The sequence below is a fragment of the Podarcis pityusensis genome (genome assembly GCF_964106645.2).
Source record: "Podarcis pityusensis genome assembly, chromosome: 16".
In the NCBI taxonomy this organism is placed as follows: Eukaryota; Metazoa; Chordata; class Lepidosauria; order Squamata; family Lacertidae; genus Podarcis; species Podarcis pityusensis.
In genome coordinates, this window is record NC_138041.1 from 39,779,784 (window position 1) to 39,798,118 (window position 18,335).

An 18,335-nucleotide genomic window follows, 5' to 3' on the forward strand; every position below is an offset into this window, starting at 1 on the left:
TATTGCACATGTTGAAACAAATGTCACCCAGCTGGACGCTGGCTAATGCTACAATCCAACACACCAGAGGTTCCCAAACTGTGGACCATAAGCTTTATTCACTTGGTCTGACTGCAGTGTGTCCACACTGAATACTCATATGTACTTTTATCACTTCCTTTGTTTATTATATTATCTTACCATTTGAATTCTGTGGAATGCAAACTGAAACAATGCAAAAAATAAAAGAAGCAGTAAAAACACAATTAAGAATCCTGCATCATCTAACACTGGGCATTACAATTGCTGCAACAGGCAGAAAAATCATTAAATGGTCCACCAAGACCATCAGCAGTTTTCAAGTGGCTTGTGGGAAAAACTGCTATAAACAGTTACTGGAAAGTGAAACCCATTGATCTGAGTGGTATTTACTTTTGAGTAGACATGCACAGGAAGGCAAGTTAGCATGAGCATAGCCCCGGGGGGCGGGGAGGGAGAGCTGCCTCCCTAAATCAAGTAAATAAAATTTTAATTTTTTAAAAAAAAAAACTAAAAGTGGAAATACGGTAATCTGAATATTTGAAATTGAAATGCTCACAAAAACCAGTTAAAAGAGCGGATCTAGTAAAAGAGGTGGAAATATTTTAAGGTGACTGACTCTGGGGTTGCGGTGCTCATCTCGCTTTATTGGCCGAGGGAGCCGGCGTTTGTCCGCAGACAGCTTCCGGGTCATGTGGCCAGCATGACCGAGCTGCTTCTGGCGAACCAAAGCAGCGCATGGAAATGCCGTTTACCTTCCCGCCGGAGCAGTACCAATTTATCTACTTGCACTTTGAGGTGCTTTCGAACTGCTAGGTTGGCAGGAGCAGGGACCGAGCAACGGGAGCTCACTCCGTCACGGGGATTCGAACCGCCGACCTTCTGATTGGCAAGTTCTAGGCTCTGTGGTTTAACCCACAGCACCACCCGCGTCCCTGGAAATATTTTGCCCTGCCACAGAAAGGCTCTGCTCATCTCTCCTGCTCAGCCACGCAGCACTTGTACCCTGGAGCAGTCATTCAGTGCCTTGACAAGAGTAAAGACCTGGCTAAGGCCAAAGATGGCAGAGGAGCATCTCCGTGGACTCCACTTGGTGAGGGTGCACAGAAAAACTGTGCTGGCAGACAGGAGGAATTTAAGAAGGAAGTGCTGAAAAGGTTTTCAGCAAATCCAGTAAAACTTGTTTTAGTTTAGATTAAAAAAAAAAAAAGATGAAAAAAAGGCATGTTCTTTGTAATTTTGCAAAATCTAATCATTAACTGCATGAAAGGTACCCCTTAGTGTTAATTTTTATTTAACTTCTTAGTTTACATTTTTTAAAAAATAAATTTTATTAATTAATTAATTTTATTTATTAAGGTTTAAAAATACAAAACTTAATATTATTTCCCTTTTTTCAACCAAACCAATATTTTTATCTAGATACAATAAAAACACAGAAAGTGGCGGGGGCGAGAAATAGAGAAGGAAAAAGAAATTTTAAAAAGAACAAAAAGAAGGTTAAAAGAGAAAGATAGAAAATAAGATTCATAAAGTTTACTAACTTCATATTTTTCAAACGACTGAAGACTTTGACAGATTTTTCTGAGCACTTGGAGCCAAAAGAAAGTAATTTAAAGCAATTGTTGTTGAGACATTTCATTCCAAATCTGCTAGACAGAGCCAGACAGAGGATGATGGCAGGCGGGTGTCCTGCTCTCTCCCAAGGGCAATCCTGGCTACACCCCTGGAAGTTAGCTGCAAGTAGCTCCCATGTGAATCAAAAGGACTTGAAGCCACTAACTTTTCACACTATCAATGAGGCTGCAGCAGAAATAACTTAAGGGTCATTCCCACTTCTGCTCCCCCCCTCTACTGGACCCAAGGTTTTTAGGCAAGGGGCAATCGAAGTGTGGATGAGCCCTTAGTCTGGATCCGGTGTCCAGTTCTGGGCACCAGTTTAAGATGGATATTGACCAGGTGGAATGTGTGCAAAGGAGGGCAAGCAAGATCACAGAATCAGAACTGTAGAGCTGGAAGGGACCAAGAGGATCATCTAGTCCAACCTGCTAGTGAATACTTTTGCACACTCTCACGCCGCCCCAACTGCCCCCTTTGCTTTGAGAAGCTCTGGCACCGCCCCCACTCTCCTGCACCACCTTCCCACCTCACCCAGGAGACAGTTTTTTGCTAGATATTCCACTAAATGCCTCCTTTATTCCTGCTGCCACCAGAGAAAACCTTTTATCTGAACACTTTGCCCTTCATGTAGCCAAGAATGAGGCATGTGGTGTGGCATAATTAATATAGCAAACATTTGTATGTTTTAAATATTGTAAATTTTCTTGATTTCGTACTACTCAGAGTAGACGCATCAAAATTAATGAAGAGGGCTCACTTAAGTCCATTAATTTCAGTGACTCTCCCTTGACTGTAACTTAGTTGAACACTACTGAGAATACTTTATTTGTAAGACAGGGTGGCTGCAATCCTCTGCCCACATCCTTGAGAGTATGTGTTATTGGACTCAGTGTAACTTACTCCTAAGATTGTGAACTGCAATGGAAAGAAAATTTCTTTAAAATAATAATAATAATAATCACCATCATTCAAAGTAAAGGGATGTGTCATGTATTAATTTAAAACATTTGTCTCCCAACTTGCTGTCTAGAGGACCCCAAGGGCAGCTAAAAAATCATTGCAGACAACAAAACAGATTTTAAAACACTATTACAATAATAAAACAGCAAGCAGGAAAAGAAACAACAAAGCATTAGCAACTATTAAAAAACCACAGGCATCAAGAGAGTCTCTTTTGTTTCCAAGAAGCTCTAAATGCCATCTGAAAGTGCCTGAAGACAGAAAACATCACCTAGAGCTGTGAAGAGACTGTACTAACAAACTATTCTATACAGATTTAAAATAAAATGGCAGGGAGGGGATTTGCACTGAAGTAGCTGAAATTTTACATCACAAAACCCTAATTTTGCAACTAATATAAATCACTCCATGTGAATGTTATGGACTCCCTCCCTGCCCCCAATTTCACAATGCTTTGTGCTTTTGTTAGTCATGGGGAGGGATAAAACCAAGAAGGGTTCCCCTGCAGACCCTCCCTGACCCTCGCACATGGGTGTGTGTATGGACACAGAAACACAATTTTGTAATCAAAGGGCTAGAAAATTAGATTGTTGTAAGCAGAGATTCTGAGTTGTGTCTCCATTTGTGCCACATGTTTTCATGTTTTGCGCACACGCACACGCACCCCCCCCGGCAAATATGTTATATGAGCAGGCTGTGCTTTTACAATTCTTGCAGACCTTCAGACGTCTGGAAGCACACCATAGGAACAAGGAAGGATGTTCATTAAGCATCAAGATCCCAAGGAGATGCAGCTGGGAACCACACAGTGAATACAGCTCAGGATCAGTTGATTCCCCGTGTTCTGGACATGACAGGTATCCTGACCAGGGAAGGGCAGAAAGTCCAGTCATTACCTTCCGCAAAGACAAAAGGTGAATAACATTTTGCACCAAGGAATCTAGATCTGGCCTCCTTTCCAACCCCAGGCAGAGAACAAAGCCTTATTGATGGGGACATCCTGTGCATTCAGGTGATCCTGGATGTTACAGAGCAGTTTGAGAAAGCTTTGAATCTCAAAGGGAGAGGAGATGGCTATGCCTAAGGAGATGTGCCTCCTGGGCTCCAGGAGGTGGGAGGGTTTTGAAGCACTTCCTCACAGGGGGGGTCATGCACAGGGCAGAGCGGGCATTAGGGCTCATGTAGCAGGATGTGCCACAGTGATAAGCTCTGGGAGCCAGCTGTTCAATATGGAGCTATGGGTTCAAAAGGAGAGTTGGGTCAGCCTGCCAGCAGGTTCCACCACACTGGCCAATATCTCAAGAGTTCTTGCCAATCTAGCTGGATCAAATCAGTGCCAGCTGCTCCTGGTCAAAGAGCAAGGAGTGCCATGCAATCTGCCAACCCCTGGGAGCTGAAGAGACAAACAGCAACTTGTTGACTATGGTCCCCTACTGTATACTTAAGGGAATGGCGCAGTATGTCTCCAAATATCACATGCTAATGTGCTGCAAGCTGTTTCCTCTAACCCTCTGCTTATTCCTGAATCACTCCCTCCAAACACCCACCCGCCCCAGAAGTGGAACAGTCCAGACAAAGATTCCACCATTTTACTCTGTGAGAACAAAGGCTGAAATGAAGAACACATACACACGGCTTAGATCGTGACGTCTGCATGACAACAATAACGATGACACTACAGCAGAATTAAAAATGTAGGATGAGATAAAAATTAAATAAAATTTGCAGTAATTAAAAACAATCTCTCTGCTTACAACAGCAACAACAGAACAACTCAGCTCTGCAAAGCTCCTCATGACAGACGGCCAAGTGTGCAGGAGGGAGAGCAGCGCGACAGGAGAGACGTTAAGAGCTATGCTCAGTGCCTGCCCCCACACCTCCAACGCATTACTCAGGATGCTGCAGAACTGCCTTCCAAACAAGAATGTGTGAAAAACTCTGGGAGGGAGAGGAGAATGCCAGCTTGGAGAGCTGGAAGCAGGCAGCCAACTTATCCCATATGGAGACCTGCACTTAGCATTGCCAGTCTGGTGCCCAATTGTATCGGCAAGAGTGCCACAAAGACACAAGGATCCAAAAGTGTGCTAGCACCACTCTGGGTGTGCTGCAATGCACAGAGGCTGCATGCTTTTGCTTTGGTTTTGGTTGGTCTAACAAGTCAAGTAGAACTTTGTAATTCCCAAAAGGGAATGACAGGGAATTCTTTGGAATTCCCACAGGGGACAGGCAGGGTGTATGGGGTGTTAGAGGAGAGGCAGGACGGTCTGCCCTTGGAGGCTGATGGATCCAATGGGTTTCCAGATAGCTCTGAGGAATTTCCCGACTGATATGACTGGCGCTCTTGTGGAACATCAGGATGGTTTGAGCTGTTGACATGATCGCCCGTGAGCTCCCTCTTCCACTTTGTGGAGCCCGTTTGTGCAGCTTAGGGCAAAGAAAAAAGCTGGGAGACAGCTTGAATGCACGTGAAAGAAAAACTAAGACAATTGCAACCAAACAATGGTGAGTGTGCATTATCGAGCTGGCCCAGTGGCTGGGAAAGTAGCAAAAAAGGCATACTTTGCTATCTCCACTGCATCCCCATTGCGCCATCCGGCAGAGCTTTTCCAAGTAGTGAGGGGCCTCTTACAGTCTGGCCCGAAAGAGGTGGCAGAACCGACAGTAGCTCCCTGTGAGTTGTTTGCAAAGCATTTTGAGGATAAAATCGCTTGCATCCGCCAGGACCATGGACCTGTTATAGCAGATGAATATGGAGAACTGCCCAGAGCACTGTCTTGTCCTGTTACATTAGATGAGTTTTAGCTAGTAAGGCTTGAGGATGTGGACAAGGTGCTTGGATCAGTCAGGGCAACCACTTGCACTGTGAACCCTTCCACCTCTTGGCTGAAGGGGAAGGGACGGGACAGCTGGCTGGGCCAGGAAGCTGATTAATACTCCTTGCAAGAGAGGGTGGTCCCTGCCTGCTTGAAAGAGGCAGTGGTAAAGCCACTCCTCAAGAAACCCTCATTGGAACCAGAAAATCTAAGTAATTACCAGCCAGTAGCCAATCTCCCCCTTTTTGGGCAAGGACCACCTGTCCCCATATGAACCAACTCAGACCCTGCAATCATCGTCTGAGGCCCATCTTCATGTCCCTCTCAATGAGAGGTCTGGAGGCTGGCAGCGGCTCCCCACTTGAGGAATGCTCGCCCCAGAGAGAGCCAACTCACCTGGTGCCTTTGTTACATATCTTTAGGCACCAGGCAAAACATTCCTCTTCTCCCAGGCCTTTGGCTGATCAACAACCTACATCCTTTTAAATCTAATTGTTTAAATTAAACAATTTGAACTGTGTGCAAGTTGTTATTTTTGTTTATTACTATGGTATATATTTTGTGTTTTATACTGCAAACCACCCTGTGATCCTCAGGTGAAGGGCGGTATAGAAATTTAATGAATAAAATAATAAATAAAAGGGTGGGTCTGGAAAAACTGAAAACTGGTTCTGTTTAAGACTTTATTTTTTAAAACATGGTTTTGCTTTTAACAGCCAGGCATAATCCACTGTGAGGGTGGCTTTATTGGTATGTTTTTATCTTTTTAAAGCAAATTTTAAACTGGACATTTGTTATGCATTATTTATATTTTTTATATTCTTGTTTCCCAACCGTAGCCTTCAGGGACAGTCTGGCTGAATATCTGGATGAATAAATCATTCAAAACAGATGAGAAAGGGTTTAATGGCATGTACTGGGGGAAAGATGGGACGCGGGTGGCGCTGTGGTCTAAATCACTGAGCCTAGGGCTTGCCGATCAGAAGGTCGGCGGTTCGAATCCCCGCGACGGGGTGATCACCCGTTGCTCAGTCCCTGCTCCTGCCAACCTAACAGTTCGAAAGCACGTCAAAGTGCAAGTAGATAAATAGGTACCGCTCCAGTGGAAAGGTAAACGGTGTTTCCGTGCGCTGCTCTGGTTCGCCAGAAGCAGCTTAATCAGGCTAGGCACATGACCTGGAAGCTGTACGCCGGCTCCCCCGGCTAGTAAAGCGAGATGAGCGCTGCAACCCCAGAGTCGTCCGCGACTGGACCTAACGGTCAGGGGTCCCTTTACCTTTACTGAGGAAAAGGAGGATCCTCCACATTTGTAGTAGAGTTTTGCCCAGCTCAGTGACTAGAGGTTTGAAGGTTAGGAAACCACTGCACAGTCACCCCAAGCCATGCATTTCAGCCAATGTAATGTAATCACAGTACAATCACTGTTTAAACCTGTAACAACAAACCCCTTTCCAGACATTGTACCACTGAAAAGAGAGGGAAGCCTGTCAGAGAAGAGAATCCCATAATTTCCCAAATTTCCTAAAGTGCCTAACTTTCAGGGCTGGATGCTGAACAAAAGGTACATGCTGAGCCAGGAAACAGATAGGTGTGTATGCAGAAAAATGGGCAAGCATAGATGGACACCAAAGATGGAAAGCAAATCAATCTGGCACAGCATTGGCACTGTCCTGAGCATACTCCAGTAGCTGCTGGGAGCTCACTGGGGCTGATGCCAACCCTCATTGCTTCAACATCCTCAGTAAGCAACACACACCCCACTGCCGCCAGATTGCTGGTGCTCTTCCTACTGGAACCAAGCAACAACTTGGTTCCAATTGACCCTGCACAGCCACCATCTTTAATTTATCCAAAATGCAGTGCAATAAAGCACTTGATATAGCCCTGTTTCCACTTATCCTCTGCAGCATTTCATTGTGGAACATTAATAACGGTGGCTGGCACAGCTGAGTAAGTGGGGCTGGAAGCATCAGCACAGAAACAGAAAGCCTGTGGTCACCTTTTGGGTGCTGCTGAAAATAGGCGCTCCTTTACTGGCATGCAATGATGGTGCAGAGAGTAAAGTGTCAGGATCCGTAAGGTGCTTCAGGGCTCAAACTAGGGATTAAGGCAGTGGGGATCCAGGCACCTTACTTCCTGCAAAACCAAGGTAGCTCAAGAGCTGAAGGAATTACAAACCTGATGTTTCCCATGCTGCAGCAATGCCTTTATCACAGCCAAGCACGCTACTGAAGGTCATCAACTCAGCAGGGCCCGGTGGCCTGAGAAACCGGTGAGAGTCTGCCTGGCTGTATATAAGTAGAGTGCCACCCATGGCTCCTCAGTCTAAGCAACTTGTCTCATGGAATAGCTACAGAGACTGTGGCCAGCATCCTTGATCTGAACCATCACTTCTTCTGCCTCTGGCCCATTTGCTCCTCACTTCCCTGCTTCAGACCCTAAATCCCCATCTTCTCCTTGACCACATTGTCTTTCTTGCGCCCTTCAAGGCTGCCGAACTGGACCTCTCTCAGTGGACCACCTCAGAGCTTGGCCACAGCCTGACAAGAGTGCCCTCCAAGTGACTTACACCACCGCAAAAAAAAAAAAGCTCTGCTCTGTGCAACCACTATTTTAGACTCTGAGGGAGCCACAGGAGCCAACCTGTACCCTGAGTGTGGGTAGATACGTGGGTAAAGGCACTCCTTGAGGAAAAGGATTCCTAACCATAGTGAATCAAACCCTGATTTTGCTCCAGTTATTTATTCCGCTCCTAGCTGAAGGAGCTAGGATCAGGCTTTTTTTTTTTAAAGGAGGGGTACTACACCTCCAACAACATTACCGTACCCCATAATTATAATAGCTGCTGTATGTTTTGACAGCCTGTTGGTTCAACGGTTTATTTCACGATAAAAGTGTCATTAGGCAAGACCTTTCCTCCTGCCAGACTTGCATTTCCTTGCTTAATGCTAATTACAGGGTGCTTCCTTCTTTTGTCTCCTGCAGCAATACGTAATCCCTCCTTCCTTCACTTAAGCCTCCCTCTTGCCAAGAGATGCACTATCCCAAGTGCTGCTGAGCCTGTTCTGCCTCGCTTGCTTCTTGACAGCAACCCACATTGTCAACGTGGGGCTCCGCAAAGCAGCCTATACCTGCACCCCGTGCAGCACATCTGACGTGCATCCACGTGATACAATTCACTGTGCAACTGCCCCGCAATAGTCCTTGTGCACTCTGAACTGGAAGCAAAATTATGTATCAAGCAAGTTGAAATCCTGCTGACAGTGACTCATTTTGTACTGATTAATCTGTCTTACAAATGTGCTTGTACTGACAGATTAAGCTCTATACAATTTAACACCTAGAAACTTGGTGGAGCAGCTGTCCCAGATGTACCTGCCTGAATGTTAAGATGGAGTGGAGGTGCCCTCATGTCGCTGCCACATTTGCTGAGAATCTGCTGTGGGGTGATACAAGAGAAGACATTGCCAGTATAAGTGCCCCAGCTGTGGAACTCCCTGAACTCTCAGTTGCAACTGGCACCAACACTTTAGGAGCTTTTGGTGCTAATGGAAGACTTATTTCTTTGCACCCTGGTCTTTGCTTGAAACGTGTTCTGTTGGCCCTGTTTCTTGGATTTTGCTGGCTATGTATTGATTGTTTATTGATTTTGGTGCTGCATTTATTAATGCATATCAGACCTTTCCAGCATTTTGTTATATACTGTGGCTTTTACTGATTGTATGCTGCTGAGATATTAGCATTAATGATGAATGGGTAAGAAATTCCGCAAATAAATTAATGCACAAAGTTTTGCAGGGATTTGGTGGATGGCTTTAAAAGAGAATGAGACAAATTCATGGAGGAGAAGACTATCAATCGCTACTAGGCACAATGGCAATGTTCTACCTCTACTGTCAGAGGAAGTATGGCTCTGTATAGGAGTTTCTGGGAGCTGCAAGTGAGACTGCAACAGACTCGGGTCCTGCTTGTGAGCTTCCCAGAGACGTCTGGGGGGCCACTGTGAAAACAGGAAGCTGCACTCATTAGGTCTTTGGCCTTATCCAGCACTGTTCTTCATATGCGATATTTAATGTGGGCAAACCACAGACCACCTGAACGAAGCTTGTAAACCATAGTTTGGGAACCTCAAATCTAGGTAAACCAGCCACAATTCTGGTAGCTTAACTGTGTACTAGTTGAAATGTTCTGAATCATTTTCAAGGGCAGCCTCACAAATAATGACTGCATTACAATAATCCAATTTGGAGGTCAGATTATTGTGTACACAGCATCATCAACATGTTTTATTGTATTTTTAATATTTTGTTGGAAGCTGCCCAGAGTGGCTGGGGAAACCCAGCCAGATGGGCGTGGTATAAATAAATTGTTGTTGTTGTTGTTAAATTTTTGCATGTCTCCAGCATTTCCAATGCCTTTTCACTCACTGGCTAGAACAGGTAACCAGAACTGGGAGGTGAGAGCAGTCTTCCCTTAACTAAGCAAGTCAACAGGCTACTTGCCTGCACTTTCCATATATTCACCACAAAACAAAGGACAAGAATCTCAGCAAAGAAGAAAGGGATTGTATAAAATCCTTGAGGAGGCTCAGACCTGCCTCTTGCAACCCAAGTGAATACACCTGGCGCTGCTCACCTCTGGCTGCAGTGTCAGCCCAGCAGGACACAGCAGGGCTACTGCACAGAAGCTGCTCAGACTCAAGGAGCATGTTTCAAATCGCTCACAAAAAGCATCTTCAATTCCACAACATATTGCACCAACTATGCAAGCACTGAATAGATCTAATGCCAAGCAAACTTATTCAGGAGAGAAGGGACATTTAAACAGAAAACAAAACAACAGTGTCACCTTTTTTAGCCGTTTCCATCTCCTCCTCTGTCCAACGAGAACTTTCATTCATCTCCAGAGAGGCTGAAAAACAAACCAGAGCTGGCTGTAGCAAATGGTGGGGGAATAGAGCATAACTCAATTTCTCTTCCTGCCCCATAGCTCGGGGCAGAACACCCATTTTGCATCCAGGAGGTCCCAGGTCTCAGGTAGCAAGCAGCAGAGCTGGGAAAAACCACTGCCGGAGACAATCTAGAGCTGTTGCCAGTCAGAGTAGGCAATAGTAAGCAAGACGGCTCAGTGACCTGACTCAGTTCACCTCCTTCTCACTTCCAGTTCTTGAATTGTGGAATTCTTGAGCCAATGGCTTTCCCAGCATTGCAGCTGTGGGGAGGGGGCTACAAGGGAAAGGTGGCCGGCGAGGGGCAGGTTAGGCTCTCGCACTACCTTGGGTCAGCGGCTGAGTGTGTGCTTCCAGCCTAAGCTGGAGGGATGCCAAGGCATCGAAGTTGGTAAAATACTGGGAAACAGAAACAGACATGGTATTTACAGATATAGTACTAGAATGGAACATGGAAGTGTGACAAATCATACTTCCCACCCAAACTCGGTTTTCTCAAAACCAGGCCCAAAACAATGAAAATCAGGATGTTCAGACGTAGCCAAGCTTTGTGGAAGGAATGGGGGGGGGGGCTGGTTATAGTCAGTGCCATTCCTTTATTTTTAGATTCTGAGGCCAAAAGAGAACACAGCATTTCCACTGACAAAGGAGCCTGCCTGCTCTTTTTGACATCTTTGAATACCAACAGCAGTAACTGGAAGGGATACAGGAGTTGGCATTCTCAGGAGCCACACCTGGATTAACGAAGGTCCTACCTTGGAAAGTCCATGTGGCCCTTCCACTCCTACTTTAAGTTTTGATTTTGGTGGGCATTTGTCCTGCTGGAATCAATGAATCTGAGTGGCTGATCTCTTGTTCTTAACATTGCTTTCACCTCTGGAGCCCATCTTCAGTTTTATTAGGTTTTCCCCCAATTATATTTTATTAAGTTTCAACATTTTTACCATATGCAGTCATAACACAATTTCATCTTTTCTCTTATTTTTGTGGACTTCCCACTCCTCTTCCATGGAGTTTTTTCTCCCCTTCTGCTGCACCCTATCTTCTATCTATCAAATCATAACCACAATATTATAATTAATGACTTCTGTTGCTCATAGCTCAAATCCAGAGATTTAATCATACTATAATATTTTTTAAATAGTCTGAAAAATCAGTTTTATTATTTTTAATAATTTATTATAATAATTTTATTTTTATTATAATTGTCTTGCTTACAAATGGTTTTGCTATTTGTTTTTAAGCTGTCCTGGGACAGCATTTACATTAGAAGTACAGCGGGCATTGGCTCCGCCCACTAATGATCTCCGTCTTCTATCCTACAAGTCTCAATGAGCACCGGCCACTGCTGGGTGCAGTTGCTATCCTTGCAATGCCCCAACATTCTGTGGTTTTGCCCTCTGTGGAACCGCAGTCAAAGGAGAGGTATCGGCTGGGGGCTGAACCGGAAGGAGGACTCCTAATTTTCAGACTTTAAATTTTTATTTCATGATTTCTACTTCCTATCTCAGCTTTCCATACTGAAACACAGTGGACAAGGGCAGCTTTGAGATTTTGTGTGTGAGTTAACTGTGCATGTGTGAGAGCTGTTTGCTTCAAATCTTCCATCCTCTACTTGTAAAACATGTCAGTTTTGGGGCAATCTGAAACCAAGGAGGAAGGCCTACAATAGCAAACCACTGTGACTCGTTCAGAAACACACACACAAACACCAGTAAGAAAACAAGTTTCCGTTTCAAGGTTGTTACTCTCTAAACCAGGGGTCAGAAACCTAAGGCCCAGGGGCCGGAAGCAGCCCACAGAGGTCATTTGACCGGCCCCCGAGCCACCCCCCACCTGAGTTGCCTGCTTACCCACTGCGCTAAACCGGCTCAGGGACTCGCTTCCATGGTGCTGAACATCGCGTCTGCGCATGCACAAAAGCCAAACACCGTGTCTACAAAGACGCCGCACATCGCGGGCGCACACTCACGCACGCGATCCGGCCCACAGAGGAATCTCCCCAGGACCAATCCGGCCCAGGCAAGATAAACCATGCTGACCCCTGCTCTAAACTAAGAGAAAATGTTATTTTGATCACAGTGAAAAATGTTTGGACAGCCTCCTTTAGGGAAAGAAAAAATAGCCTTAAAGGCTCATTTAAAAGCCTCTGCAGAAAGAAAAGTTGCAACAGTCCTAGAAAGACTTAAACAAAAATATAGAAAGCTAACAAGAGACAGGGAAGAGGAAAATCACAATTCCCAAGGCCCATGTCTTGCTCAGAGTCAAGGGCTTGGGAGGCAGAGGAGGGGCTGGCCTTCACAGTTGGAGGGATGGGGTTGCAGCTGGCTCCCCTTGCATGTCAACAGAGGTAGGTTCACCCTTTGCAAAACTGATTCCCCATAATGAGACAAGCTCATATGCGATAAGCACGTTGGGAAGAGGGTGAAAGGATGAAAGTTATCCAAGGAACTGGCATTGCCAGGAGATACTCAGAAATCTAGCTCAGAAATCATTACAAAACCCCTGCAAAGCAGGCTCATTGGGGCAGTATGATTAGATTACAGCCATGGATGCTTGCCTAAAGTTGTCTGTCGCTGAGACAAAGTTTAATTCAAGGTCTTTCCAGCTCATATCTTGCTCTCTTCTTTTTCTACCCGTGCTTTCAGAAACTTTTATGAGGTCATAAAAATGTAAGAGCCTAACTGATCAGTGGCACCTCAGAAGCTCCTTGTGCTCCAGTCCAGCCACTTTTTTACTTGCCCCAACCTGACATCAGCTTCAGGTAACTGGCAGGCCATTGCTTAGTCAAAACCGACTGTGGAGGGGAGGCCTGGTAGGACCAACGAGACCAATGGACTTGAGGTCCCCCACACCCTGATTTAATACTTGAGAGCATCTCCATGTAGGTCACATTACAAACAGTTACACATCACTTGGGAAGACAGGCAAACAAATACCAGTATACTGGAAAAAGCAAAGATCACCAGTGTTGAAGCAATGATTCTTCAACATCAACTTCGTTGGACTGGTCATGTGGTTCGGATGCCTTATTATTGTCTTCCAAAGCAGCTACTGTATTCGCAGCTTAAGAATGGAAAGTGAAATACTAGTGGACAGTAAAAGAGGTTTAAAGATGCTCTCAAGGCAAATCTTTAGAAATGCAGTATAAGCACAGATGATTGAGAAACACCGGCCTGTGAGTGCTCCAATTGGAGAATAGCCTCTACCAAAGGTGTCATGGACTTTGAAGAAGCATGAACTCAGGAAGAAAGGGAGAAACGTGCTAAGAGGAAAGCACGTTTGGCAAACCCTCACCATCATCAACTCCTGCCTGGAAACCAATGTCCCCACTGTGGAAGGATGTGTGGATCTAGAATTGGCCTCCACGGTCACTTACGGACACACCATTGACCATGTTCATGGAAGACCATCTCACTTGGCTACGAGTGATCGCCAAAGGGTAGGTCACATTACAAACCGTCATGCCTAGAGGCTATGGAACTGTGAAATTGTTTTTAAATAGCACTCAGCCTTTTCCCCACTGTCCCTGCTTATTTCTTTCATTTATTTTTATTTTTCTGTGGAGGAGTATTTGAAAATGGTACCCCAGCTCTGCAATATGAAGAAACTATCCACTCTACCCCCTCAGAAGATGGCTGCCTCCTCCGGCTAGAGGTGTCTCTCGAACCTTGAAGAATAGCTCTAAGGCTGATGTTGCTAAGGAGAGGGAGCTCCACAGGTCATGTTTTCCTTTAGCTGCATTTTCTGCTGGCATCATCTGTCCTTCGGGACAACTGACCTTGACGCAGGTGCAGGAGGAAAGCCTCGCCTGTGACCGTTCTCAGTGGCATGTTCCACTAGGGAGGACTAAACCCTCCCAGCGGCTGTCTGTTAAAGGATGTGCTTGAGTGTGAGAATGAGAGAAAATGGTCTCTCCTCCTTTCGCGCCAACTGCACTAGCGGCCTATTCATTTCCAATGGCAATTCAAAGAAGTGCCGGTTTAGACCTATAAAGCCCTTTCCAACTGCCTTTGATCAGTATCAACTGGTCAGTATCAACACAAATGACCAAAACCTCAAAATGAGAACCTTCACTGTACAGTGGTACCTCGGGTTACATATGCTTCAGGTTACATACGCTTCAGGTTACAGACTCCGCTAACCCAGAAATAGTACCTCGGGTTAAGAACTTTGCTTCAGGATGAGGACAGAAATCATGCTCCGGCAGCGCAGCAGCAGCAGCAGGAGGCCCCATTAGCTAAAGTGGTGCTTCAGGTTAAGAACAGTTGTTTCAGGCTAAGAATGGACCTCCGGAACGAATTAAGTACTTAACCTGAGGTACCACTGTACTATGTCTACTTTCTCTACAGCATCCATACATTTTATACACCTCTAAAACTGCCTTTCCAATTGCTTAATCAACTAGTGTTTGGATTGATTAATCTACCAGTTAAACTCAATTAAAGCTACAACCTTGGTTGGTATATATTCCAGCCCAGGAATACACACATGCCCTTTTCCCTGGATGAGATTTCTCAGTATTCCAAGGCCCTCAAGTGGTTGAGAGGGGAAACTCTTCTAAAGTTTGCATACCAAGATGCAAGTGAGCAGAAGAATAAAACTGCATTATAAGATGATCCTAACCCCAAAGAATCTCATTTCTTGTTCTAGTGAGTAACCCCAAGTTGTGAAAAGAAATTAACTCCTGCTCCCTAAAACACCCATGCAATTACTAAAGACAAAATGAAGGTGGACAAGCAGTTGCAGATGCTTATTCTCAGGACAATTCTGGAGATAATTCCAAACTAGAAGAGAAAAAACAGAAGTGGGCATGGCAGCAACACCACCTAAGAACAGCCAGCCACAAATGCCTGTGGGCCCTTGCAAGCAGAACATGAAGTGAGGGGATATAGCTCAGTGGCAGAGCATGTGTTTGGCATCCAGAAGGTCACAGGTTCAATTTATTTAAGCCAGCACCTGTTAGCTGACTGATGGTGACGGCAAGCCTCCCTTGCAACAAACAATTGGGAGTGCTTCAATATGTAAGGCTCCCGACTGTGCACTGGTATCTCCACTGGCTCTTCTTCTGGGGCAGGAGACAACAGTCTTTGGGGGCAAATCAGTCCATCAGGCCAGAGGTTTCCCATCCCTCAGGCAAACATTAATGATCATCCCAGAGCACAACAGATACATTTTCCCAGGGGCTACAGTCTATTTTGCGCACCTACTGCTAGAAATACCTGAAGATATTCAGGTATTTCCCCATATAAACTGTCCTGGATCCTGAGATCATATTCTGAGGCCCTTCTCCATGTGCCTCCTCATCATGAAGTCTGGAGGGTGGCAACACGAGAATGGGCCTTTTCTGCAGTGGCTCCCTGTTTGTGGAATGCTCTCCTGGGGGAGATTCACCTGGTGCCTTCATTATACACCTTTAGGCACCAGGCAAAAACGTTCGTCTTCAACCAGGTCTTTGGACGATTAATATTCTACAGCCTTTTAAATGTGTTTGTGGGAAGGGGGGGTTATTGTTTTGCTGTTTTATTTTATTTATTTTCATGTTTTCATCCTGTGTTTTATTCTGTGAACTGCCCCAATATCTTATGATAAAAGGCACTATATAAATCAAAAAGATAAGACAGACAGAGCTGACAAAGTTTCAGTCCCCGCTGGCATCCTTCCTTATACTGGTGTGGATGTGTTGTGTATGCTTCTGGAGGAAGGGTGGTATATATAAATTGAATGAATGAATGGACAAACAAACAAACAAACAAACAAAAACAAGCAAGCCATTAATACGCTAAATAATATAATCAATAGTAACTAACTATATGAGTCTCTCCCCCCGCCCTTTGCTACTGGTCTCCTGCCTATCGGTTGCGTGCTTCACTTTGCCTACCCAGATGCCACCTCCTCCCTCCATGCCACAGAGGTAGCTGCTCCATACCCAGTTCTGCATTCTGCTGGGGAGCAACCACTTCCTCGCTGTTGGCTTCGCTGGCCATGGAGCGGGTGATGCGGCCCTTGCGCCGGCCCTGGCTGTTGGCGGTTTTGCGCCCTTTAGAAGCAACGGCTTCTTTCTCGTCATTGTCCTCGCCAGACGTATCCTCGTTCTTCTCCCTGTGTGAGCCAGAGTGGGGGGAACAGAAGAAAACTATCACCATCAACCTGTGCTACTGATTTCCCTTGCCTTTCCCTCTTGCAAGAGAGGCACTTTCCCCACTTTGTTCTCTCTGTCTTGCAGAGGGCTGCAGTTTCTCAGCCACAGCTGTTGAGGGACCTAACAGAGACAGGTTGAAGACCAGGGCAGCCAAATCATCTTGGCTCTGTCTCCTCGTTTATCTTCCCAAAAGGGATCAGCTGAGAAACGCATCACGAAGCCCGGATGCCACAAAGCCAGATGCTCCTTCAAGCCAAGGATTAAGCCCCATTAAATAAAGTAAGCAAACATATGCCAAATCATCCACAGAAGTCAAGTGGTGCTCATTTCACTTCCCTGTTAACCGGAGGACATGCCAAGTCTCTATGGCAATGCTCTGCTGCACAAGTAGCAGGATCAAGCTCAACAGTCCCTGCACCAGCATGTTCCTGCAATGTAGTGGGACAGACACCCAAGTAGCACTGTTGCAGCAACACTCCAAGATGCAACAGTACACAAGGGCAAAAGGAAGTGGCATAGATGCACCCTGTAAAGTTTTGTGCAAGTGACACTGGGGAAGACACAAAAACAATCCTGCTGGATCACCACAAAAGGTCCCTGTGGACCTGAGGTAGGGGACCTTTGGCCCTCCAGATGTTGCAGAGCAGCCAATAGTCAAGGCTGATGTGAGTTGTAGTCTAAATAATCTGGAGGGCCAGACCACTATCTTGTTTCATACTGCAGCCAACGCACGCCTCCGGGAAGCCCACAACAGCTCATGTGTGCTGCAGCAGAAAATACGTCTCAAGCACTTTTTGTTAACAGCATAAAAAAGCTTCCCCTGACAGTTTCCTTGAAACTCACTGGCAGCCATTCAACACTGTGCAGCTGTGTCTCTGCACACATCTTTTACATTTATATATCGCTTTCTATTTCAAACGTAACTAAGCGGTGTACTGTCTAAAAAAATATGGAACACTTCACTAATTTGCATGAATTCCTATTTCTATTTGGTTCTCCGCTGTTACATTTGTGTTAGAAATTGTCTTTATCAGGTCAATGTTATAGCAGTTCATCTATTCCCCACCATCCCAATCTGCTCCTTATCACTGTGTGTGTTGTGTTGGGATATGCTTCCTTTGTTTAGTGTCTCTGCGGTGAGTGCCTAGCAATTTCAATCAGAAAAAGATATTGGATAGCGATTCCAGGACTTGGAGAGTTGCTGCCAGTCCGGGTGCATTTGGATGTGGGGTTTGCTGTAGTAGTCTTCCTGGTTACAATGCTAGTGCTTCTGTCCCTGTTTCCAACATTCATTTTACACTGCATTACCCGTTCTGTTATGGATCTGTGGCTTTCCGATCCGTATGCTGCCACGACACGCCAAATATCATTTACACCAGTGGGTGTTGTGCAGCGCAATAGCACCCGTCAATGGACATGCCACCACTATTTATGAGTATGCTTGCTTCTGTTCCCTCATGATCCCCCCATGGAAACAACAGAAAAGAACTGGATGCCAGAATACCACTCCAAATTTCAACATAGGCATGACCCACGAAAACCACAGGAAAATCACAGCGTGAAACTCCAGCAATTTTCTGGGCTAACAGGGTTAAGCAATTAAAACAGAAATGAGCACTAAACCTCCATCAGATTCTGCTAGATTTCCAGAAGCGGCTTTTATGATGTGTGAAAGATCACATAAAAGGTGGGAATTATCAGGTGAGGAAACATCAGGAAAAAGGAACAAAGTAGTCTCAGAGTAGCCAATACCGGGACCTGGAGAACTGCTGCCAATCAGGGTACACAATACTGGTACACTCCAGACAAACCAATTCTCTGACAGATTACAAGA

At 45.3% G+C, this 18,335-nt stretch overlaps 1 protein-coding gene across 23 annotated transcripts in view; it reads right to left on the reverse strand.

The window, feature by feature from the left end:
* Positions 1-18,335, reverse strand: part of NCOR2 (nuclear receptor corepressor 2) — a 359,036-nt gene that overhangs the window by 119,200 nt on the left and 221,501 nt on the right. For all 23 annotated transcript variants that reach the window (XM_080985614.1, XM_080985620.1, XM_080985617.1 and 20 more), the window contains 2 exons: positions 16,289-16,461; positions 10,260-10,322 (listed from right to left, as the gene is read on the reverse strand). In XM_080985614.1, the coding sequence (XP_080841740.1) occupies positions 10,260-10,322; positions 16,289-16,461 (236 nt within the window). The remainder of the gene's footprint in view (positions 1-10,259; positions 10,323-16,288; positions 16,462-18,335) is intronic.